At 42.3% G+C, this 25,923-nt stretch overlaps 1 protein-coding gene across 39 annotated transcripts in view; it reads left to right on the top strand.

The window, feature by feature from the left end:
* Positions 1-25,923, top strand: part of KALRN (kalirin RhoGEF kinase) — a 694,928-nt gene that overhangs the window by 292,799 nt on the left and 376,206 nt on the right. For all 39 annotated transcript variants that reach the window (XR_012431622.1, XR_012431621.1, XR_012431625.1 and 36 more), the window contains exons 8-9: positions 2,730-2,861; positions 7,131-7,361. Coding sequence is in view for 31 of the 39 variants with exons in the window: in XM_015446332.4 (XP_015301818.2) it covers positions 2,730-2,861; positions 7,131-7,361 (363 nt within the window). In the remaining 8 variants the exon portion in view is untranslated. The remainder of the gene's footprint in view (positions 1-2,729; positions 2,862-7,130; positions 7,362-25,923) is intronic.

Raw genomic sequence — 25,923 nt, 5'->3', positions numbered from 1 at the left:
CTAGAGTCTAAAGAAAATGAGGGAGAAAGTGTTTGAAAATGCAGACTAAACTTAAAAATGTGTCCTGTGTATACCTGTTACATTGTGAGTAACACACAAAAATCAAGGAAATATTCTTCCAATATTCAAAAACTGTTACTTGGTTCAGCAAAGAAGTCACTGACATCCTTGATGAACAAGTGATGTTCTGGCGTAGTATTCAGGTGTTTTTCACCTTTGTCTCACTCCTTAGCATAATGAAAATATCAACTAGCATGTGTGTCAAAACTACAAATGTTTGTCAGTTGCAACCATAGGTCAAAAGCATCCTGTGAGAATCAACTGGCTACATTAAATATACAATACAGAGCATTGTATATGTTGTTCTCTGTAAATGATGTGTTATACATTCTTTATATCTGTAGAATTTGTAAATGCACTTACCTGTATATATGTAATATATAGTCATATACACACGTACATATATATGCTGGTTGTTAAACATTTACTAACACACCACTGCTAAAATCGCACAATCTATGAGTAGATAGGCTATCAACTCAGGTGTGTTTAACACTAGGCCTGTGGTCTTAACCTCTACATTTCTTTCTTTGCATTACATTTGGGTAACATAGGCCAAGGAGAGTCAGACACCTGGTCACACCTTAAATCTCTCCCTCTGTTACCCTCTCTAGCGTGGAAGGCAACATAGCATAATTAAGAGTCTAGACTTTGAGGCAAGACACATGGATTCTGATCCCAGCTCCACCATTCATTTACCCTTAGACAAGTCATGTCACCATTCTGAGCTTGTTTCCTCTTCCATAATGTGGAGCTAATCATAAATAGCACAGGGCTATTTATGTGTTAAAGGGCTGTGCTAAAGATACAACATGAGAGATGGAATGTGTAAGGTGCCTCGTGTGCTTACTAAACAGTGGACGTTACTACTATGGGTATTTGCACCACATACTATCCTGGTATTTTTTTATTTCCTCCACCTGAGAACTTCCCAAAGACTGAAATAATACTTGTGTCAAGCCCAACCCTATACTTTGAGAGGGATGTGGCCATATCTTTTTGTCGCTGTTGTTAAGGTTGTTGGTGGTAGTGACTGATAGTGACTGGTTCATTCTTAGGGCCATGAGAATATTGATGTCCAATTTCCTGTTCTCTCTTCAACCGTATCACTTTCATACTTTATTCAAGGTTTGCCCAGATTGGTAAGGAAGACCCCCTGCTTCTCTCTTTGTCTCTCTGGCATTATATCCTTGAGGTGATCATTTTGTGGGATATGCTACAGGCCACCTGTTAGAATATTGCAGAGAAATCCCAAGAGCCTTGAAGCAGTACTCCCCCCATGATTGACACAAGAATGTCAAGTGGCTTCTAGGGTCATTTGTAAAGTAGTTATTGGTGGAGCAAAGAAACTTCTGAGATTTCAGCATGTACATATTATATGATGTGATACTGGATGGCACCTGGCACTCTTCCAGAATTGCTAAGAAATGGTCTAATGTGTTACGAAATGTACAGAATGAAAAGTCAACCACAACAATCAACAGGCCGGGGACTGAAAGTTGACAGTGACAACAAAACTAGAATGCAAATGGTTGCAGTGCCAGAACTGAGAAAACTGGAGAAGTGCACATTTATTTCATGTTTCCTGATTTGGACTGGTTTGGATCAGAAGCAATTTTATTTGTATCTATTTTTTAATGCAATTTCTGTAGGTATTACTAGTCCTTCAGGGACACTCATAAACCATGCTTCTTTTTAACTGGGGAAAAAGATGACTCAAGGCTATTTTTTTCCATGCATTTATTTAGGCAGCTCTTTATTGTCCTCATATGGGCTGTTCTTGGCAATGGGATTAAAAGGTATTTAGGCAATTAATTTAAATGGAGCTGTGCATCCAGGCGAGAGGAATCACAGACAGAACAATTCCAGACTGTTGGGTGAATTATTTGCATTTTCAAAGTGCATTTTTCCACCCAATAAATTGGAGTGATTTCAGTTAGCTTACCCTTTGTGCATGAAGATCCATAGTCTTCCACAGCTGTTAATTTTAATTTTAAAATAATTTGATGTCTGTCAAAGATCTATGTCTATATATAACAACCCGGGATGCAGTAGGTATAGCACAGCCTGTGCCCCTAGACTGCCTCTCTTGTTTCCACCCTTCAGGGGACTGACCCAACAGTGGGTCAGTGGGAGACCTGTTGAGGGCAGTCTGCATCCCATATGGGATGGTCTCTGCAAGTTCCCTGGGTTCCTGGTGGTCTGTGTGAGGTGTTTTTTGCTTGTCTTCACAACTGGATGTACACACTATAAAGCACAGATGTGGAACATCTCCTTATGTTACACACAGCCCCTCACATATGCCTGTGAGTGTGCATGGGGCAAGAAGCTCTAATGTATCCTTGGAATGTGGTGAGCTGTTTCCATACCTGGACATTACAGTTAGTGTGTAGCTATAACCTGTTGAACATCTGGTGATTCACCTGCCCCCTACAGTTTCATAATAGTCAATTTTGTGGAGACTATACTTCCTAAATGGGTACCTGGGTCTGATTTCTTACCAGGAGTTAGTATTTGTAGAATTAAAAAACTCTACCCTCTACAGTGGTCTCTGAAGGCTTTCAGAAGTCCTGATGTTTTTTCCCAAGGTATGTGACGCTCTCTCCATAATCCACCCAACTCCCTACCCCCAGTGCTCCCCCACTGACCCACCCCGCGTCTCCTTCCAGTTCCTGTCGGGAGTGGACGCCTGGTGCAAGATGTGCAGCGAAGGTGGTCTGCCGTCCGAGATGCAGGACCTAGAGCTGGCAATTCACCACCACCAGACCTTGTATGAGCAGGTGACCCAAGCCTACACAGAGGTGAGAATGGAACAGGGCAACCATGGGTCTTGAGCATTTCTGCATGTGGGTGGGTGACGAGGGCACTGGCCTGTGCACTGTGAAATAGCCTGGGTGGGACTAAGAAGAAGAGAGGCTGTTTTTCTTTTTTTGGTGACATCTTTAGGAACCTTGATCTATGAACTATGGTGTCTCCAACCAGGAAGGAGAACAAATTGGGGCCATTATTAGGCATCACTTTGGTGCACTCACATTCATTCTCTCTCTCTCTGTCACACACACACACACATACACACACACACACACACACACACACACACACACCCTATACACTTGCCTTATCCTGTGTGTGAAGATTGGACTTTCTCCTCTTGGGGGAGGAATATAAGAAAATGAAGCTGTGCTTTTCTGGAGTTTGCTTTCTGGTTGGTGAATGGACATGTACGCACTAGCCCTGCCACCTTTTTTATGAAGCAGCTCATCAAAAAAATATTAATTTTCTCACCAGAAGATCCAGAGGAAAACACACAGCATGGAGATAGTGTTTGCAGGAGTAAAAAGCTTCCGTGAATGTGAAGGACAAAGACTCTTCCGTTGAAAAATCAAAGGCAGGGGGTTGCTGTAAAGCTAAGAAAGGGAAAAAAAACCTCTTGACAGTCCTCTCAAAGTAAAAGGAAACAGCTACATAGGTACCTCTGTGTAGATATACACAAGTTAGTATGTTTGCTAACTGGCATGAATTCTGAGGAAGGGAACTGAGGGATGGAGAGGGATGGGCTGATTAAGGAACCTGGATGAGGAGAAGTGAATTCACATACAGCCCATGTGTTTCCTCTGGGCAGGATTAGTTAGAGGAGTATTAAAATGGGTTCCTGGACCACCTGCATCAGACTCACCTGATACAGATTCCTGGGTCCCACCCAAGACTGAATCAGAATGTCAAGAAGTGAGACCTGGAACCTACATTTTAATAACTATTACCCTATTTGAATTTGATGCACATTGAAGTCTAAGAACCAATGGCTTCTGGGTAAGAATAAGGGTTTTTGCCACAGTCAAACTGAATTTGAATCCTGGCTCTCCGATTTACTAGCTGTGTGACCTCAGACAAGTTACTTAACCACTCTGAGCTTCGTTTCATCTGTGAAATGAAAGTGGTAACACCTGCCTCATAGGATCGTGTCGAGGTTATAAAGGTAATGCATGACAATTCACAATTGCAAAATTGTGGAACCAGCCTAAATGTCTATCAGCCAACGAATGGGTAAAGAAAATGTGGTATATATACACCATAGAATACTACTCAGCCATAAAAAGGAACAAAATAATGGCATTCACAGCAATCTGGATGGAGTTGGAGACCATTTTTCTAAGTGAAGTAACTCAGGAATGGAAAACCAAGTATCGCATATTCTCACCTTTAAGTGGGAGCTAACCAAACACCACCTGTTCCCCAAAACTATTTAAATAAATAAATCATAGTACCCAACAAAAAATTAAAAAAATAAAATGAAGGTAATGTATATAATGCACTTGGCCCAGTGTCTGATAGTAATGAGCACTAAAAAATGGTAATGTATTCTGTCATTGTAGAAGGCACAATGAAGGACTTATGAGCCAAATCTGATCTCATCAGCTTTCTTTCTTATAACAGAACTGTGCCTCTGCCCATGGGTCAAGAATCTTTAAATTTACTCCTTGCAGAATACAAATATAGAGAGTACAAATGAGATTAATATTATACTTCCACATGTGTGAGGTGCGGGTATAATTATACATACAGACACAATATTTCTCTCAATTAATTATCAGGCCCTAGCATTGTGAGGCTTAAACCTTCCCTTCAACCCCACTTCAGAGGCCAGTGAGCTGTCCCTGCTTCCTACAGATGTAGAGACTGAGGCAGAGAATTGGAGCTCATGCAGGGTGGATTTCTAGGACTTGGGCCTCCATCTCTAACCACCCTGCCCTGGACATAGCATGGTGCCAAAAGACAGCATTTGCTCAGAATTCCAGGAAGAGAGCGCTCCTGGGTTTGGCTATAGGATGTTTGTCTTACTCATGTCTCTGGTGGGCATCACCTCTGCATTGTTTATAAACTACTTCCCCCACCCCACTCTCCTGGCAGTCTATGGGAGATGGGGATGGTGGGATTGGGTGGGTGGTGGTGGTTTCCTCTCCTGGCCTCTGCTGCACTCTACTCCAGCACCCCTCCTAACTACCGTGCCCTGAAGGCCCTTCTGTGGCCCCATGGGCAGGAGGAGTAACAGCTGCTTCTGTATTCCTGGACCCCCAGCCAAGCTATTATCAGGGACCAAAGGAAGGGTGAGGGGAGTATGCAAACCCGGCAAACAGCTTCATCATCAGAGGTGTGGAGATGGAAACACACCTCATTCCCTACCTTGCTGATGAGATAAAAGACCATTTTCATCTCCAAAAGCCTTCTTTTGGTGAAGACTCCAAGCCAACTTTGATTTAGTTGGTAACCAAGTTTGGGGACTCAACATTTCTATTAATTCCCAGTCATCCCTGTTTTAAATTGGAAAGATGCATGTTCTGTTGGGTACTTTGCCAAGTACAGGAGGGCCACAGGTGTTGATTGTATGATGTCACTTTCCAGAATTATTGTTGCCCGCGATTGTGCCAGAACTCCAATGAGAAGAATGGCAGAGAGTGTCATCCCACTTTTCTCAGACTGAGGGCGAGTGTTGGGATGTGGATGGTGTGTCCACAGTCTAAGTGTCCCAGTCTTTCTCTGCATGTTCTAGAAAAATGAGGATTTTACTGCTTTTCAGAAGAAAGAAGGGGGTCGTATAGAGCAAGAGCAAAGTATTTTAAAAGGATAAAGACAAAAGAAAGAAAATGACAAGGAAATAAAGAGGATGGGAGGGAGATGATGATGATTATGACGATGGTTGTATTAGTCTGTTCTCATGCCACTAATAAAAACATACCTGAGACTGGGTAATTTATTAAAAAAAAAAGAAGAAAAAAAACAGGTTTGATGGACTTACAGTTTCACATGGCCATGGAGGCCTCACAATCATGGCAGAAAGTGAAGGAGGAGCAAAGGCATGTCTTACATGGTGGCAGTCAAGAGAGTGTGTGCAGGGGAACTGCCCTTTTATAAAACCATCAGATCTCATGAGACTTATTCACTAACATGAGAATAGCATGGGAAAAACCCATCCCCATGATTCAATTACCTCCCACCAGGTCCCTCCCACAACATGTGAGGATTATGGGAACTACAATTCAAGATGAGATTTGAACGGGGACACAGACAAACCATATCAATGGTGATGCTGGTGAAGATAAAATTGGTAGCCAGTATCACGTCAGGCTCTATTCTAAACACTGTATGTGTGTTAACTCATTTAATCCTCACCATGACTTTATGAAGTATGTACATAATTCTGCCTCTTTTACAGAGAAGGAAACTGAGGACCAAGGGGGTTAAATAACTTGTCTCTTGTCACACATCTAGAATTTTAGAGCCAGATAGAGGAATTTGGGAAAGAAAGAGCAGGAGAGAATTATGGTGGGAACTTATATTGACTTCATTTCTGAAATGAAGTTATGCTGTCTTACCTGGTGTGAGTCAGTTAAAATATTTACCAAGCCTGGGCGCGGTGGCTCACGCCTGTAATCCAAGCACTTTGGGAGGCTGAGGTGGGCGGATCACCTGAAGTCTGGAGTTCGAGACCAGCCTGGCCAACATAGTGAAACCCCATCTCTACTAAAAATACAAAAATTAGACAGGCATGGTGGCACGCGCCTGTAATCCCAACTACTCAGGAGACTGAGGCAGGAGAATTGCTTGAACCCGGGAGGCAGAGGTTGCAGTGACCGGAGATCGCACCATTGATTGCACTCTAGCCTGGGGACAAGAGCGAGATTTTGTCTCAAAAACAAACAAGCAAACAAACAACAACAACAACTAAAATTTGCCAAGTGCCTACTGTGTGCCAGGCACTGTTTTGGGCATTGAGGGGAGAGCAGCAAGTAGTCAGTGTCTCTGCCCTCACAGAGCTGAAATTCAGGAGGGGAGAGAGTCTCACAGACAACTGGCCAGCACTCCAGCAACTCCCCCATCAGGGAATTCCAGGTGCTTGGCCCTCCACCAGGCTGGAGGATCATGGCAGCTCTGGCTGGCTAGGTGTCTGGGTATGGGATTCCTGAGATTCTCAGAAGGCATAGTCAGGGACCTTCAGGCAGATACTTATTGCTTCTCTCTGTGCCCTGCCTATCACCCTTTTCCCTTAACCTAAACTTCTCTCTTTCCTGCAGGTCAGCCAGGATGGCAAAGCACTGCTAGATGTGCTACAGCGGCCCCTGAGCCCTGGGAACTCAGAATCCCTCACGGCCACAGCCAACTACTCCAAGGCAGTGCACCAAGTGCTGGACGTGGTACACGAGGTGTTACATCACCAGCGACGGCTGGAGAGCATCTGGCAGCACCGCAAGGTGCGGCTCCACCAGCGGCTGCAGCTCTGTGTCTTCCAGCAGGACGTACAGCAGGTAACAGGCTCTGAGCCCTGGTGTCCATCATCCATTCTAGGAGGCAGACCGAGCTCAAGTCCCTGATCTAGGTGGTCAGGCTTAGGAGAGCACAGACTTATAGAGGGAAAAATGAAATTCAGCTCTCAAGTGCTCCACAGAACCCCACCAAAATACAAAACAAAAACTGGACCTGTGAATTGCATGTTTCTTGCCTAAGTGACTTTATAGACTGGCCTTCTTACCATGTGATATTGGAAAGGGAGACTTAGTTTCAGGAACTGCAATTCGTCATCGTCATATGGCACATTTTTCTTTGGTTTTGTTTTGTTTTGTTTTTTGGAGAGAGTCTCGCTCTGCTGCCCAGACTGGAGTACAGTGGTGTAATCTTGGCTCATTGCAACCTCCACTTTCTGGGTTCAAGTGATTCTTGTGCCTCAGCCTCCCAAGTAGCTGGGATTAAGGGCATGTGCCACCACACCCAGCTAATTTTTGTATTTTTGGTGGAGATGGGGTTTCACCATGTTGGCCAGGCTGGTCTTGAACTCCTGACCTCAGGTGACCTGCCCGCCTCGGCCTCCCAAACTGTCAATATGGGTTAGGGTTAGGGCCAATGTGGCACATTTTTCGTTTGGTGAGCTTGACCCACACTCAGGCAGTGATTGCTAGACAGCTCAGGGGTGGGTGGTTATCTGAGCACTGTCAGGCTTGGACCCCACATATGGTCCATCTGGGATGCAGGTGGCCTGCCAGAGTGGAGGTGAAGTGGGGTACAGGGACCTTCAGAGGATTCCTTTACAAGGTTGGACCAGGAAAATCAGATTTAAAACCTGGGCTGTTGTTCAGTGTATGTTTCATGATTACAGGTTATTTCTGACTTTATATAGTTTTTTTTTTTGTATTATGACATCAGTTGTGGCTTTTTCCTTTACCACTAATAACAAAGAAATGGTTATGTTTCTGACCACAAAAGGACAGTCTTGCTACAAATGCCCTTTCAGATGAAATAACCCATTCTTTTCTCCTTGTACTTTCTCTGTTTCTGTCTTCCAGGGGACCCTGGGATCTTTGCTGGAGGATTGATATACTAGGGTGGGGGGAGCTGGTTGGGAGATGGGGACTGAGATCCAGTCTCACTGTCTGTCATCTCTCTCTTAGTTCACCATAGGAGAACTAAGGATGGGCTTAGTTGTCCTAGGATGGGCTCTGCAGAGCTTCAGAGGAGCTGCTGGGGTGGACGCACTTGTGTTCAACACCTGTTTGACTTTTCTGTGGCTACCATGTAACTCCAGGATTATACATATAAAATAACAATTCACTCTCCTTTCATTCTTTTGTGGCATCGGCCAGGTATAATCCAAGGATAATCTAATTTATCTACTGTATTATATAATACAATGTAATCCGTTGTATATTTCCAGTGTAGTGAAATACACATGGAAAATTGAGAGCCAACTGTACATGTCTTTGGGATATTGGTGCCCTTCACCGGTGTCATTAGAGGGCCCTCTGGTGCTGGGTGCCTGAAGGAGTCAGGCCGAGTGGAGGGAGAGTTGAGCATTCTTGTCACTGACTGTGACACCCTCTGACTAGGGGGATAGTCACTGTGCAATCAGTCCCAGGAGCAGATGGGCCTTCGAGCATGTCCTCACTTCTTGGGCTGCCATAACTTGCCTTGCAGAGTCCTCTTCTGACTGGAGCATCAATTGAGTCATCAGAGGCAACACCTCAGTCCCAGGAGAAATGGGCAGTACTGATGTGCTGGCCGCAGTTCTGAAGCCCTCATGGGGCCTGCTGGGAGTGGAGAAGCAAATGAATCAGTTGCCTACTCCTGCCATCTGGAGCTATCCTGATAAATATATCACTCCTGAGTGCAGGAGAGCACAGGAGGTAGTCTGTGATTGAGACAGAGTGAGGTACCAGCCTCTGAAGGCACAAAGGAGAGGCGTTGCTATTTCAGTGAACTCTCCATGACTCTCAGAGATGATCTGGGCAGTATCCATGGTGTCCTCTTTACCCTCATGCTGATTTTACAGCTGTTGTCCTGGAGAGCTGCAGAGGGGCTGCCAGGAGGGTGGGTGAAAGGCCTCCCCAAGAGGAGGGTGGCATTCCAGACTCCAACTATCAGGGAACTGCTGTGATCTGACTTTTCTGTGGCCACCATGACATCTAAACTAAAGCTAAGAAAAAGTATAAAACCACACCTGTGGTTGTTCTGCATCATGCTTTTAAAAATGAGAGCCTTTCTGAAATTAAGACCCTGTCAGTTCATCACTTTCTTGTTTGTAAATCCATGAGCATGAAATCTTTTTCCATTTATTTGTGTCCTCTTACTTCCTTCAGCAGTGGTTTGTAGTTCTCCTTGAAGAGGTCCTTCACATCCCTTGTAGTTATATACCTAGGTATTTTATTCTCTTTGTAGCAATTGTGAGTAGGAGTTCACTTATGATTTGGCTCTCTATTATTGGTTTATAGGAATGCTTGTGATTTTTGCACATTCCAGAATTATGCAAAAAATCAATTGCATTGATTTTGTATCTTGAGACTTTGCTGAAGTTGCTTATCAGCTTAAGATTTTGGACCAACATCTAGAGAAGTAAAGAAAGCAAGACATTACAAGTTTTGATGGAGGCTTAAAATGTTGAACTTTTAGAAAATGCTCTGAATCCCAGAAACCTCAAAGAAATCCAGAGATCTGGTGAATAGCAATGTCAGGAATATAAGACAAGGTGAGGACAAGGTGGTTCTTATCATTAGAAGTTAATATAAGAAATTGAGGGCCGGGCGCGGTGGCTCAAGCCTGTAATCCCAGCACTTTGGGAGGCCGAGGCGGGCGGATCACAAGGTCAGGAGATCGAGACCACAGTGAAACCCCGTCTCTACTAAAAATACAAAAAAAAAAATGAGCCGGGCGCGGTGGCGGGCGCCTGTAGTCCCAGCTACTCAGGAGGCTGAGGCAGGAGAATGGCGTGAACCCAGGAGGTGGAGCTTGCAGTGAGCCGAGATCGCGCCACTGCACTCCAGCCTGGGCAACAGCGTGAGACTCCGTCTCAAAAAAAAAAAAAAAAAAAAAAAAAAAAAAGAAATTGAGAGTAGAAAATACGTACATGCCTAGGTTGTATTTCTGTCAGTCTTTCTACCTCATGTGTAATCTTTTAAAGTTATTTGAATATTATCCTAAGCAAACTAACACAGGAATAGAGAACCAAACACCACATGTTATCACTTATAAGCAGAAGCTGAACACTGAACACACATGGACACAAAGACGGGAACAGTAGGCACTAGGGACTGCTTGAGTGGGGAAGGTGGGAAGGAGGTGTGGGTTCAAGGCTGCCTATCAAGTACTATGCTCAGTATCTTGGTGATGGGATCACTCATACACTAAGCCTCAGTGACATGCAATTTACCTATGTAACAAACCTGCACATGTACCCCCAAACCTAAAATAAAAGTAAATAAAAAGCAACAAAAAATAAAAAAATTAAAAAAAAAAAATTTTTGGGCCAAGACGTAGGGTTTTCTAAATATACAATCATGTCATCTGCAAACAAAGACAATTTGACTTCCTCTCTTCCTATTTGAATACCCTTTATTTCTTTCTCTTGCCTGATTGCCCTGGCCAGAACTTCCAATACTGTGTTGAATAGGAGTGGTGAGAGAGGGTATCTTTGTCTTGTGCTGATTTTCAAAAGGAATGCATCTAGCTTTTGCCCATTCAGTATGATATTGGCTGTGGGTTTGTCACAAATAGCTTTCATTATTTTGAGATACATTCCATCAGTACCTAGTTTATTGAGAGTTTTTAGCATGAAGGGGTGTTGAATTTTATCAGCCTTTTCTGCCTCTATTGAGATAATCATGTGGTTTTTGTCATTGATTCTGTTTATGTGATAGATTATGTTTATTGATTTGCATATGTTGAACCAGCCTTGCATACCAGGAATGAAGCTGACTTGATCGTGGTGGATAAGCCTTTTGATGTGTTGCTGGATTTGTTTGGCCAGTATTTTATTGAGGATTTTTGCATTGATGTTCATCAGGGATATTGGCCTGAAATTTTCTTTTTTTGTTGTGTCTCTGACAGGTTTTGGTATCAGGATGATGCTGACCTCATAAAATGAGTTAGGGAGGAGTCCCTCTTTTTATATTGTTTGGAATAGTTTCAGAAGGAATGATACCGACTCTTTGTATCTCTGGTAGAATTTGACTGTGAATCCATCTGCTCCTGGACTTTTTTTGGTTGGTAGGCTATTAATTACTGCCTCAATTTGAGAACTTGTTATTGGTCTATTTGGGGATTCAACTTCTTCCTGATTTAGTCTTGGGAGGGTGTCTGTGTCCAGGAATTTATCCATTTCTTCTGGATTTTCTAGTTTATTTGCATAGAGGTGTTTATAGTATTCTCTGATGGTAGTTTGTATTTCTGTGGGATCAGTGGTGATATCTCCTTTATCATTTTTTATGTGTCTATTTGATTCTTCTCTCTTTTTCTTTATTAGGCTAGTGATCTATCTACTTTGTTAATCTTTTCAAAAACCAGCTGCTGGATTCATTGATTTTTTGAAGGTTTTTTTGTGTCTCGATCTCCTTCAGTTCTTCTCTGATCTTAATTATTTCTTGTCTTCTGCTAGCTTTTGAATTTGTTTGCTCTTGCTTCTCTGGTTCTTTTAATTGTGATGTTACGGCATCAATTTTAGATCTTTCCCGCTTCCTCCTGTGGGCGTGTAGTGTTATAAATTTCCCTCGGAGCACTACTTTAGCTGTGTCCCAGAGATTCTGGTATGTTATGTCTTTGTTCTCATTGGTTTCAAAGAACTTCTTTATTTCTGCCCTAATTTCATTATTTACCCAGTAGTCATTCAGGAGCAGGTTGCTCAGTTCCCATGTAGATGTGTGGTTTTGAGTGAGCTTCTTAATCCTGAGTTCTAATTTGATTGCACTGTGGTCTAAGAGACTGTTTGTTATTACTTCCGTTCTTTTGCATTTGCTGAGGAGTGTTTTACTTCCAATTATGTGGTTAATTTTAGAATAAGTGCGATGTGGTGCTGAGAAGAATGTGTATTCTGTTGATTTGGGGTGGAGAGATCTGTAGATGTCTATTAGGTCCACTTGGTCCAGAGCTGAATTCAAGTCCTGAACATCCTTGTTAATTTTCTGTCGTGTTGATCTGACTAATATTGACAGTGGGGTGTTAAAGTCTTCCACTATTATTGTGTGGGAGTCTAACTCTCTTTGTAGGTCTTTGCTTTATGAATCTGGGTGCTCCTGTATTGGGTGCAAGGAAACCCAATGCACTTTCTGTTTTTTATTCTCCCCTAACTCTTCTATCTTCCATGTATGTAAAAGGGCTACTTTCAGGCCCAGATACACCTGAATTGTGGTGGGAAGAACAAGGAGTCACTAGATTCTTGCTCTTTCTGGGAGATGCAAATTTCATTCTATCTTTTCTTAGCTAGACCAACTGTTTTCAGAGCATCCCCTGCAGGCAGGCCAACTTGTTCCGCCTGCCCTTCTTCTTCACTCTCCATTTTTTGCAAGAATGAGTCTATCTGATAGCAAATCCTAGACAGACAACACTCTTTGGTAGAACAGTAGGTAGGCTCTTTGAATAAAACACAAACACAGGAATAATCTCCACTGATTATTTAAATCAAATAATTCCATGTTTTTGTCTTTTAGTGTGACTTTAACCCTCCTACCCCCAACTTCTATTTTTTATTATAAAGTAATTTAGTTTTTCTGTAGCAAATAAAAAATATATCAGTTGACAGAGGCCAAGCACGGTGGCTCACGCCTGTAATCCCAGCACTTTGAGAGGCTGAGGCGGGAGGATCACTTGGGGTCATGAGTTCAAGACCAGCCTGGCCAACATGGTGAAACCCCATCTCTACTAAAAATACAAAAATTATGCAGGTGTGGTGGCACACGCCTATAGTCCCATCTACTCAGGAGGCAGAGGCAGGAGAATTGCTTGAACCTGGGAGGCAGAGGTTGCAGTGAGCCAAGATCACAGTACTGCATTCCAGCCTGGGTGACAGTGCAAGACTCCATCTCAAAAAAGAAAAAAGAAAAAACACGTCTGTAAAGTGTTTTGGCACACCTTCTGTATGCAAAATCTTGTGCTAGAAGTTTGTGGTCTCTGCCTTTGAGCGTAGACACATACACCCAAGTATATATTAATGGCACACAGCTATCTGTGTTCAGAGCCAAAAACAACCAAACAACAATGAGCTTATTAGAGTCAGGGCAGAGAGAGTTCACTCTTGTTGGGGTGTGCTTCACGCTGGTCCTTGGAGCACAGGAAGGGGAGATGGGGGTGATGTTCTTGGGAAAGACCAGAAAGCAGAGAACTAAGTTATAGGCAGGGCACAAGGGTGAGGAAGTCTAACTGGATACCTACTCCTGGCAGCGATAATGGGAGGTGAGACTGGAAGGGTAGGGAGTGGTCTTGTTGGTGTGAGTAGGTCAGTGGCACATTTGAGGCTTCTATGTCTTGTTTTTAAGCAGTATGGTCAGGTGAACTAGGGAAGGGCAGTAATGTCAGAATATATCTGGCTTGGTGACTTCCATTCTGAATTAATGAAAATTAATATTCATTTAAAGTCCATAGTTCCTGTACTACAAATAGATTGTACCTGCTTCCCTCAGTTTTTCTGAAGCCTCAGGTGGAAAATTACAGCTTTTACTTTGTCAGCTCTAGTTTGCCAAAGACGGTCTCAAAAGGATTTGACTGTAATTTTCTAAAAACTCCAAATAGTCAATCTTTTACTAGCTCCATTGACTATAGTCTCTTAATCATACTAAAACGGTTTGGTCATTGTATAATCCAGTCGACAGTTTTGCATAATAGAAGATGAGCACTTCAGGTTGCTCTCAGAATGATTAGTTATTTAAAAAAAAAGTGACCAGAATGATGTCAGGTCTAGAAACTAACTCTTCCGATAAGAAAGAAGGATTAAAACATCTAAAAAGGAAAGGGTCAGGGCATATTCTGCACCTCATTAGATCAAGGAATGCACTCATGGGGGAACCGTGTGTTCAACAGGTTACTTGATGGGTACACTGAAAGGGGATTAAAGTATCAGAGGAATGGTTGGATTCCAACCCTGAGATTTTGTTACTGGAATTAAATGTGTCTTTATAAGTTATATTGTTCAAAGCTCAGGATTCATCAACTTTATGAGTAAATATGATTGAGTATCTAATCTCTTCACTTGGCTTTTGTTTAATCTTCCATCACTGTGAGGCAGATGATAGTTTTGTTCCGTCTTTCTGATGGGGAAATTAAGGCTTAGAAAGGCTTAGTAAACTTGCCTAAGGTCACACAGCTAGTGGCAGATCAGGGATTCAATTCCAAGTTCACCTAATATCAAACTCCATCCTCTTAGCCTCTTTACTATGCCATATACCCATGATGGGTGATGGGAATAAGAGAAACAGATCATGCCCTTGAGAAGTTTATAATTTAGTGCTAGAGTATCACCGATCAAAGTGTCCTGATCAATTACTTGGTCTCACAGGATGAGACTTGCCTAATATCGTATAGCTGCTGACAGCTGAGATTGATCCTCAAACTACCTGTCCAGTAAGATTCAAGAAGACAGTCTTACTTATACCCAGAAACCTCCCTCATTGGCTAGCACAGCAGTCTGAGATCTAACTGCAAGGCAGCAGCCAGGCTGGGGGAGGGGCACCCGCCATTGCTGAGGCTTAAGTAGGTAAACAAAGCCACCAGGAAGCTCGAACTGGGTGGAGCCCACAGCAGCTCAAGGAGGCCTGCCTGTCTCTGTAGACTCCACTTCTGGGGACAGGGCAAAGCTAAACAAAAAGCAGCTGAAACCTCTGCAGATGTAAATGACCCTGTCTGACAGCTTTGAAGAGAGCAGTGGATCTCCCAGCACGGAGGTTGAGATCTGAGAACAGACACACTGCCTGCTCAAGTGGGTCCTGGACCCCTGAGTAGCCTAACTGGGAGACATCCCCCACTAAGTGCAGACCGACACATCACACCTCACACGGTGGGATACACCCCTGAGATGAAGCTTCCAGAGCAAGAATCAGACAGCAACACTCACTGTTCAGCAATATTCTATCTTCTGCAGCCTCCGCTGCTGATACCCAGGCAAACAGGGTCTGGAGTGGACCTCAAGCAAACTCCAACAGACCTGCAGCTGAGTGTCCTGACTGTTAGAAGGAAAACTAACAAACAGTAAGGACACCCACACCAAAACCCCATCAGTATGTCACCATCATCAAAGACCAAAGGCAGATAAAACCACAAAGATGGGGAAAAAGCAGTGCAGAAAAGCTGGAAATTCAAAAAATCAGAGCGCATCTCCCCCTCCAAAGGAATGCAGCTCATCGCCAGCAATGGAACAAAGCTGGACAGAGAATGACTTTGACAAGTTGAGAGAAGCAGCCTTCAGTCAATCAAACTTCTCAGAGCTAAAGGAGGAACTACGTACCCAGCGCAAAGAAACTAAAAATCTTGAAAAAAGAATGGAAGAATGGATAATTAGAATAATCAATGCAGAGAAGGCCATAAACGAACTGATAGAGATAAAAACCATGACACGAGAAATACGTGACAAATGAACAAGCTTCAGTAACCGACTCGATCAACTGGAAGAAAGAGTATCAATGATTGAAGATCAAATGAATAAAATGAAGTGAGAAGAGAAATCTAGAGAAAAAAGAGGAAAAAGAAATGAACAAAGCCTCCAAGAAATATAGGATTATGTGAAAAGACCAAATCTATATCTGATTGATGTGCCTGAAAGTGAGGGGGAAAATGGAACCAAGTTGGAAAACACTCTTCAGGGTATCCTCCAGGAGAACTTCCCCAACCTAGTAAGGTAGGCCAACATTCAAATTCAGGAAATACAGAGATTGCCACAAAGATACTCCTTGAGAAGAGCAACTCCAAGACACATAATTGTCAGATTCACCAAAGTTGAAATGAAGGAAAAAATGTTAAGGGCAGCCAGAGAGAAAGGTCGGGTTACCCACAAAGGGAAGCCCATCAGACTAACAGCAGATGTCTCGGCAGAAACTCTCCAAGCCAGAAGAGAGTGGGGGCCAATATTCCACATTCTTAAAGGAAAGAATTTTCAACCCAGAATTTTGTATCCAGCCAAACTAAGTTTCATAAGTGAAGGAGAAATAAAATCCTTTACAGACAAGCAAATGCTTAGAGATTTTGTCACCACCAGGCCTGCCCTACAAGAGACCCTGAAGGAAGCACTAAACATGGAAAGGAACAACAGGTACCAGCCATTGCAAAAACATGCCAAAATGTGAAGATCATCGATGCTAGGAAGAAACTGCATCAACTAACGAGCAGAATAATCAGCTAATATCAAAATGACAGGATCAAGTTCACATATAACAATATTCACTTAAAATGTAAATGGACTAAATGGTCCAATTAAAAGACACAGACTGGCAAATTGGATAAAGAGTCAAGACCCATCTGTTTGCTGTATTCAGGAGACCCATCTCACATGCAGAGACACACATAGGCTCAAAATAAAGGGATGGAGGAACATCTACCAAGCAAATGAAGAACAAAAGCCCTTTTCCATATGCTTTCTCTATAACTATTTATTACTAACACAAATTTCCCCAAAACAGACACTATCCATTCTCATTTATTTTTCACAGTTATAATTATGTTAACTTAGCATTACTGATGCTATTATTTGCAGCATGTATCTTGAATAATATCCATCTGCCCATGGTCATAATTAGCAGTTTTAAAGTTCTCAAATAAGTTTTTTTTTATAGTGATAATCTAATCATTCAGATATTTTTCAAGTAGATAATAGGTGATTATTTGGGCAGAGTGTATGCCCAGAAAAAGCACAAGGTTGAGACTCTGCTGAGTTGGTGTAGATCGAGAGGGAGGCTCCTGCTTGTCAGGGTTGCTTTCTGATTGAAATGAAGAGAGGGAGGAAAACATTCCCATCTGCCTTTTTAGTGTCCCTGATCTTAGAGGAAGCACTCCATCCCTTTCCCTGTGGCAGGAGGCTAGTACAGAAGACTATGGGTTCTAGTCCTCTCCATGTGTTCCCTAGTCTCTGCAGGGCTGGGGAATGAGCTAGAGGCTTGCCTCTTGCATGCTCACATGCTTCCTGCCTGGAACCTCATGGGCTCCTAGTACCTCTTCTTCCTGGTTCCCCATTTCCCATACTATACCCCAGCCACTCTGTTCTCTGCCCTACTTTCCTTCTTGCCTCTCTTCCCTTCCCCGCCATGGGCTTCTCCCTTGGTGTTTAGTTTGGTATTTATTTTGATTTTATGAATACAAACTCTGTCCTGACTGAAAAGTGATCCTTCCATGATGAGCACGTGGGCATCTCATCTGGCAGGGATAGGAGGCTGATGAAGCCTGGGGAGGCAGTGAGAAGTCTCTTGCCAGGAGATAGTGAACCTCAGGGCTTTATTGATCCACAGTAATTTTTAACATGTTTAATGTCCTCAATTCCTTTTTTATTCTTATATTAACAAGTGATAAGACAGTAACCATCCAGGGTACCTTTTTTCTAACAATCCCTATCCTTAGCATGTCCTTGATCTCAACATGCTAATTCTGGTATCTTGAATACTAGGCTAAAGGATAAAGAACTCACGCATGATTATTGATAAGATGCTGTTGAAGGATTCTGTGCAGAGGAGACATGTAATCAGAGTAGAGGTTTGAGGAAATCTAGTGCCAGTTTAGGGGCTGAGTTGGGGTGAGGGGAGACTGGAAACCATAGGCATGGTATGTGGCCATAGAGCATGAACAAGGGTAATGGGGAAAGTGTAGGTTTGGGAGCTTTTATGGGAAAAAAAATCACTAAAAATTTTCCATTTGTTACAGAAAATGAAGGAGGCATCACATATGAATATGTAACTGTATTTTTCAAAGTGTGGTCCTTGGACCCCTGCATTAAAATTATCTGGGCAGAGTGGAGGGCTTTTTAAAAACAGATTATCAGGCCCTATTCTACATTTCTTGATTCAGAATTTGGAAATGAGGTGGAGCCTATAATTTAAAAAGAACCCCAGGTGATTCTTAAGCATTCTAAAGTTCACAACTGCTGGCAAGAGTTTGAAGCCTTAGTGTTAAAAAGTATAGTGCCTCCAGAAACAGACAGCAAGGCACTAGGCAGAGGAGGTTCTCTCAGGGAGGTAGGAGGACCCAGCCTCCACTGTGCTGGGAGGGGACAGGTACAGGTGGGCTGGGGCTGGAGAGGCCAAGGGTTAGGGGCAGCTGAGACTTTGGGTCTCTGGACCCTCAGCTGGCTTCTACCCGACATCGGGTCTGCCAGGAGACAGAATTGCAGCTCTCAATGGAAGCACAGTCTGTACACCTGCTAATGAGTTTCCGCTGAGCCCTCTCAGAAGAATGATGGCTTCTCCTGCCATAGCAAGACATTTATTTTGATCATACTTGTTCCAAAGAGGGGACGGAAAATGAGTTGCTGGTAATTGGGCATTTCAAGTGGTGCCTGCATGCTCTCCAGTTGCAGCCGATGGGGAGCTGGGTGGTATAGGCAGCCTAGGAGCTGCTCCCCTTCAGAACTAGTGCTCAGTGTGCTGTGTGAAGAGACAGAAATAATGATGTGGTAGACTCTCCTGAGTGCTCTTCACACTGTGTGTACTTGAACCTTTAACAGAACAAAATGTCTTGTAGATGCCTGATGGCATATAAATGATCCTTCATTTACTTCAGAATAATGGCTTTCTAAATGTGGGAGGCTGAGGGCTGAGAGGTAGAAATTAAGAGAGGAGAAATCTTTAGTTTACTTAAAACATCAGGCAATTTCTTGTTTTACCCTGTGGATCAAATTATGACACAAGCTGAATAATCTATTTCAAATAAGATGACTTATCAGAGAGAACCAAGTGAGGGATCAGAGAGGTGAGATTCTGATTCCGCCTACATTTGCAAAACATCTCCATTTCTTTTCATGGGTTTTGTCCTTCCCACACAGGAAGTTTTCAAATTATATTTGTTATTCGTTTACCCATTTATTCAGCAAATACTCGGAGAAGAACACAGCAGCAAATCAAATGAACCCCCTGTTTACATAGAGCTTACAGTCAGGGGGTGGAAATAAAACAACACCCAAACCAAGCAAGTACGCCATGTGTCATATGGCGATAACTGGTGATGAGTAAGTGGAGAGCTGAATGAATGAGCAATGAAGATGCGTTTAAGAAGAGGTTCTGGGACTGGGCACTGTGGCTCATGCCTCTAATACTAGCACTTTGGGAGGCTGAGGTGAGCAGATTGCCTGATCTCAGGAGTTCAAGACCAGCCTGGGCAACATGGTAAAACCCTGTCTCTACCAAAATACAATAACATTAGCTGAGTATTGTGGTGTGTGCCTGTGGTCCTAGCTATTCAAGAGGCTGAAGCATGAGAATCGCTTGAACCCAGTAGGTGGAGGTTGCAGTGAGCCAAGATTGCGCCATTATACTCCAGCCTGAGTGACAGAGTGAGACTCTGTCTCCAAAAAAAAGAAGAAGAGGTTCTGGCACATGGAATGGTACTTACAAAGTCCTTAAGACCAGAGTGGTTTCTCACAAGCTCAGATGCATTCATGGCCACCATACAGAGATTGTTTGTTAATAATTCTCTTCAAAAGGACATTTTCCAGCCGGGCATGGTGGCTCACACCTATAATTCCAGCACTTTGAGAGGCCGAGGCAGGTGGATCACCTGAGGTCAGGAGTTCAAGACCAGCCTGGCCAACATGGCAAAACACCGTCTGTACTGAAAATACAAAAAATTACCCAGGCATGGTGGTATGTACCTATAATCCCAGCTACTCAGGAGGCTGAGGCAGGAGAATCGCTTGAACCTGGGAGGCAGAGGCTGCAGTGAGCCAAGATCATGCCACTGCACTCCAGCTTGGGCAACAGAGAGAGACTTCATCTCAAAAAAAAAGAACAGAACATTTTCCCTTCTCCTTGGCAGTTAGAAAAGACTGTCTTCTGAAAGGCATTGCATCTTGATTGTATGCTGGTTGGAATAAACACAATTAGATGAGGAAGAAAGGGGGTGATTAGGGAATTATGCATAATGGCTGTTAGGTTAGCTTTCAATTCTAGTCGAGGATGTGAGCATCTCTTTTGGAAAAGACTGTTCTTGGAAAAGACTGCTTTCTGGTTGAAAAGTCAAGACGGAGAAAAGAAGATCTTTACAAGTTGTTACAAGACTGCCTGCCTGCTGTAGTGGCAAGGAGACTGGGCTCACCTGCACTGTTATCCCTAATAATGGCATTCCTGAATGGGATGGCAAAATTCCTCTCAAGACAAGCAAGGCAGGGACCTCGGCCACATATGCACTTGGCAGTTCATGGCTATAAACAGTCATTGTGTATCTTCTGAGTGCAAGATGCAGGCAAGGATGCTGTGTGGTAGAAGAGAGGGAAGGGTAGCATACAAATGGTGAAAAACCTGTACTCTTTACATCCCTCTAGGAACTAACTACCTGCCAAGTGGGACAGTGGAGAAGGTAGAGATGCACAAAGAGAAAACTTTGAGTGCAGACTGAGAGTTACAGTGGGAGTGTACAGCAGGAGACATTCACTCCAAAGTTCTGCGTTAGAGGGGTCAGTTTGAGTTCAGTTCAATTAAACATGTATTAAGCAACCACTCTGTGTTGAGTACCACACTGTGTCCTGGGAGTACAAAGAGGTTGGAGTCTAGTGTGAGAGACAGGCCTGTGGGCAATAATTGTGGTTTGAACAGAATAAGAGAAGAGAAACACCCGCTTCAGCCTGGATGGGTTATTAAGGAGTTAAGGCTTTCCATAGCCAATGATTTTGAAGTAGAGCTTAAAGGATAAGTAGGAGGTAGCCTGGGAAGTGGGTATACAAGAGGAAAGGATATGGAAAGTGACGGGGAAAACAGAGCAAAACTTAGGAGATGAGAGGCAGCTTTTAGGGTGTTTGGGGGTGAGGCAGGAACTCACCAAAGGTGGGGTTAAGAGGGGGTAGGGCCAGGCATAGGGGACTTTGTATGTCAAGTTAAGGGCTGCTCAAAAAGTATACCCCAGTGAAAAGCCCTTTTTAGAATGCATGGGTTAATTTCATTTAAGTCTGAGGGTATGCCTTTATTTATTTATTTATTTATTTATTTATTTATTTATTTTTATTTGTATAAATGTACAGGGTCCAAGTATAAATTTGTTATATACATAGACTGCATAGTGGTAAAGTCAGAGCTTTTAGGCTATCCATCACCCAAATAACATATATTGTACTCATTAATAATTTCTCATCACCCACCCCCTCTCCCTTTCCAGTGTCCATTGTCTAGCACTACACACTCTGCATCCGTGCATCTGCATTATTTATCTTCCACATATAAGTGAGAACATGTGATATTTGTCTTTCTGTGCCTGACTTGTTTTACTCAGGATAATGGCCTCCAGTTCCATCCATATTGCTGCAGAAGACATGATTACATTCTTTTTTATGGTTGAATAGTATTCCATTGTCAATATATACCACATTTTCTTTATCTAGTCATCCATTGATGGACAATTAGGTTGAAGTTATGTTTTTAAAATGGATTTGGCATTCCTAACTTTTATTATTGGGATTTAGGTAGATTAACAATTTATAATTTATTTTTTAGCCTTAGTGTATAAATTACTTCTTTGAAACTAAAGGCACATCTTTCCCAGAATCTGATTGACAACCATTATTGAGTACTATTTCCAATTCAAGTTCAGGGGCACAAATCACTGCCACTTATGCCCATGAGTATCCCTTTCCATAGTCATTCTCAGAACAAGAGTGTGAGCATAGAAAGGGAAAAAAATTTTAAGAAAAAAAATACGTTATGTCTGTGCTACCCCTCATAACTCATTCAGTCCCGTACCAGTGACTAGTTCTACCTTCCGCTCGGATATTCAAGACATGCCCCTGGGGGTCAGGCTTACTGCCTGCCTCTGCATCTCCCCCATAGCCAGTTACCAAGTCCTGGCAATTCTTTCCCCCCAATCTGTCTATCTATAGACACTGCCATTGGCCTTGCATGAGTCACCATCACCTCTTGTCAGAATTTCTGCCTCCTGTTTTCCTTTCTCTACTCTTGCCTTCTCCAGTTGATCCTCCACAAAGCAGTCAGAGCTATATATATATTTATACACACACACACACACACACGCATATACACACAGACATATATTTGAGATAAGGTCTCACTCTATTGCCCAGGCTGGAATGGTGATATCACAGCTCACTTCAGCCTGGAACTCTTAGGCTCAGGGGATCCTCCCTCCTCAGCCTCCTACATAGCTGGAACTGCAGGTGTGCACCACCACGCCTGGCTAATTTTTTTGTAGAAACAGAGTTTTGCCATGTTACCAAGGCTTGTCTCAAATTCCTAGGTTCAAGCAATCCACCTGCCTCTGCCTCCCAAAGGGATAGGATTATAGGCATAAGCCACTGCACCTAGTCAGTCAGAGCAATAATTTTTAACTGGAAATGGAAAGTGTCTTTATCCTCCTGGCAGCGGCTCTTCAGTGGCTCTTAGGATGAACACTGGATTCTTCTGTTCAGCACACCACGGCTCACCACAATCTGGTACCTGCCTTTTCAGGGTCCATTTCCTACTTATCCCCTATGCAAGCCATGCTGGTCATTTCAATTCCTGATTTGGTTAAATCCTACTCTCTCTCAGATCTCAGCTAAACCTTACTTCTCCTGAGAAACCTTCTGTGACTCCCCAGAGAAGATGCATTTGGCTGTTGGTACTTTTCACCTTTGCAATGAATGACGAATTGTATGATTTAGTGTGTAGTGCTTGTTACCCCTGTAGACTGAGTTCCCAGCATCAGGCCATGCCTGCCTTTTTACTGCTGCTCCCCCCTCTCCAGAGCTGCTCTAGTGCCTGGCACTGTGGTACAATAAGACTATTTAAATACATATCTGAATATGTGAATACTTACACACCCACACATGCTTCTCTGCTGCCTGAGGACCCCTCAGATGAAAACAAAAAGATAAAACCTCCAAAGTTAGAAATGCTCAAATACCAATTCAGAGCCATCGATAGGTATGAATGACTCTCATGCTGTATACCCTGACTATGATTGGTAATTGAGTATTTTAAGTATGCCTTGTAGATGAGGAGAAATTATTCAGGAATAAGATTATAAGGAGTACCTTGATGGGCGCTTGTACTTAGGTAGGGTCTGGGATTTGACTAGAAAGTCAATTTATTCTTTAACCAGTGATGTTCAGATTCTGGAGCCTGATTTATCTTAATGGAACACACTAGAAACTGACAAATATCCAGAATCTCAAGCCACACATAAATTTATAGTGTGTAATGTAATTGTCAGGCACTGCTGGTGTCTGCTCAGGAACATGTTTCTCTGCTGCGCAGGATCTGCATGGAAAGTCAGATTGTACTCCCGAGGTTGGAGGACATGGAATCAGGGTCGAGACGGTGTGTGGTCTAAATACGTGTATGATGCAGTGATGGCTCTAAATGAACCATCTGAAATAAAATAGAAATTAGAATCTTTAACAGTACTTCATATATTGACTATGTTTATCTAGCCTCGAGTACTTTTTCAGTCTGGATTACTAAAGAAATTTTGTTAACTTTCCTAAATTATTTGCTTTTTGATTTGTTAAATTGATTTCTGCGTAGCTCCTGAACTTTTGTTGCAATTGCACATATTTTCCCTACAGCTTCAATTCTAATGGCAGAAATTGGACTAAATGATGGCACTATAACATCACAGAGCAATCAAAGTTATGTTAAAATGAAGTAAAAGCTTCTCAAATATGAAAGAAATAGGTTTTTAAGTGATGAAGGCATAGCCAATTAAGTAAAACTAAGTGTCACTAACTAAAAATAAATTGACATTTTAAAGAAAGCAAAGTACTGAAAAAGGAAACAAATTGCCTTTTAAAAAATATTTAAAAGTTGTAAAATCATTTCTGGGGAGTGCAGACGCTGTATGTGGGTGAACTAGTAGATGGAAAATATTCCTCTTCAACCAATTTACTTCAGAATAACCAATTTTCTTAAAGCTAGAGATAAAAACTGAAATAAAACAAAACTCATGAAAACACTGTGAGACAAGCAATTCATACTTAAGTGCTCAAAACTAAATTTAAAAAATTGTGGTCTGAAAAATCTGTTATAAATTCCAACAAATTCGTAAATGACCACTGGTAGTTCTTTAATATGCAAAAAATTATCCTCAAACCTCAATTGTTTTCAGAAGGGATTGATGAAAGTTTATGCCTTAAAATCCTAAAACTTTACTATAGTTGGCACCTAATATACGGGAAACTTTGTGACTACAAAGTATTTGCCTTTGACCTTGCATGCTGAAGCTCATAAATCCCGTGACAGTACAGAATTGTGAGATCTAATTGTGGCAAGCCAAGTAAAAATACACTCTCTTGATTTTTTTGGTTGAAGTTTCACCGTAAGTAATTCTAGAGAAATGTAGGCCCTTCTAAGAGAGGAACATGTAAAGTTCCTTTCAGTGCTGCCTTTCAGTATTTGCAAAAGGTAAAAATCCAGCACTACCACAATTTCTTTTTAGGGCTGTGCCTCCAGAATACTTAAAATATGTATATTGCCAGAATATATTATAAAGTGTTTAAAATATCCATAGATAACGTTTAGATGAATTCATTTTTTATTTACAAAAAACTTCTTTTCTTCATGATGATGGACAATTACTCCACCTATCTTCATTAAGTGGATATTTGTTAAGCCTCATTTTTATATTCATATGTACCTTTCTCTGAACTAGCACAATCATAATGTGGGCTTTGTGATCCTGTCACCAAAGACTTTGAAAATGTTCACACTTTACACACTGCAGATATTAAAATATCCCAAATGTCAGAGAACTCCCATGCCTATAGTCTATGGAATGATTTGGTTCTACCTCTGTTTGCTACAGGGCAATCCGTCTGAGACACAGGAATGAGTTAAACCATCTTTTTAAATAGACCTAGTTCATCTAAGTCATTTTCCAATAAGTTCTTCCAAAATCTGGAAAGGCTAGTACATCATTAATCAAATGTTTAGTTCATGGTTAATATTGCAGGCAGTGAGTGGACTCACTTGAGTTTTAGCAGGATCTATAACAGGTGTGTCTATACTGTAATTCTGATTTAATTGTGGTCACCCGATTTACTGAGCACCAACTTGTCAGAGATCAAAAGATGATCTCTGGGATGCACGCATTTTTGTTAGGCCATCTGCAAGAATGCAAAATGAGTATTAAAGGCTTTGATCCTCCCTGCACGTCAAGGCTTTTACTAAGGGATTTCCATCCTGCCTCTCAAGTGCCCCTCAGGAAAACTTCTTTTCCACCCTTCTTAGCTTCCCCTCTCTCTCACCCTTCTATTGCCCAGGCTTCTCTGTTCCAGTGTCTCTAAATACCAAGGAAACTGTATTGAAGCCAAATCACTAGATCTTTAGCCTGGAAGAACATAAAGTCTCCACTACTTCCCAAGAGACTCAGATACTAAAGGACTTAGGATGCAAATACTTTAATTTATACATTTGTTTGTTTGGTTAGTTGGTATCGATTGGA

This window comes from Macaca fascicularis, chromosome 2 (assembly GCF_037993035.2).
Source record: "Macaca fascicularis isolate 582-1 chromosome 2, T2T-MFA8v1.1".
In the NCBI taxonomy this organism is placed as follows: domain Eukaryota; kingdom Metazoa; phylum Chordata; class Mammalia; order Primates; family Cercopithecidae; genus Macaca; species Macaca fascicularis.
The sequence above is the reverse complement of the archived record's forward strand: the minus strand, read 5'-3'. Positions and strand labels throughout refer to the sequence as shown.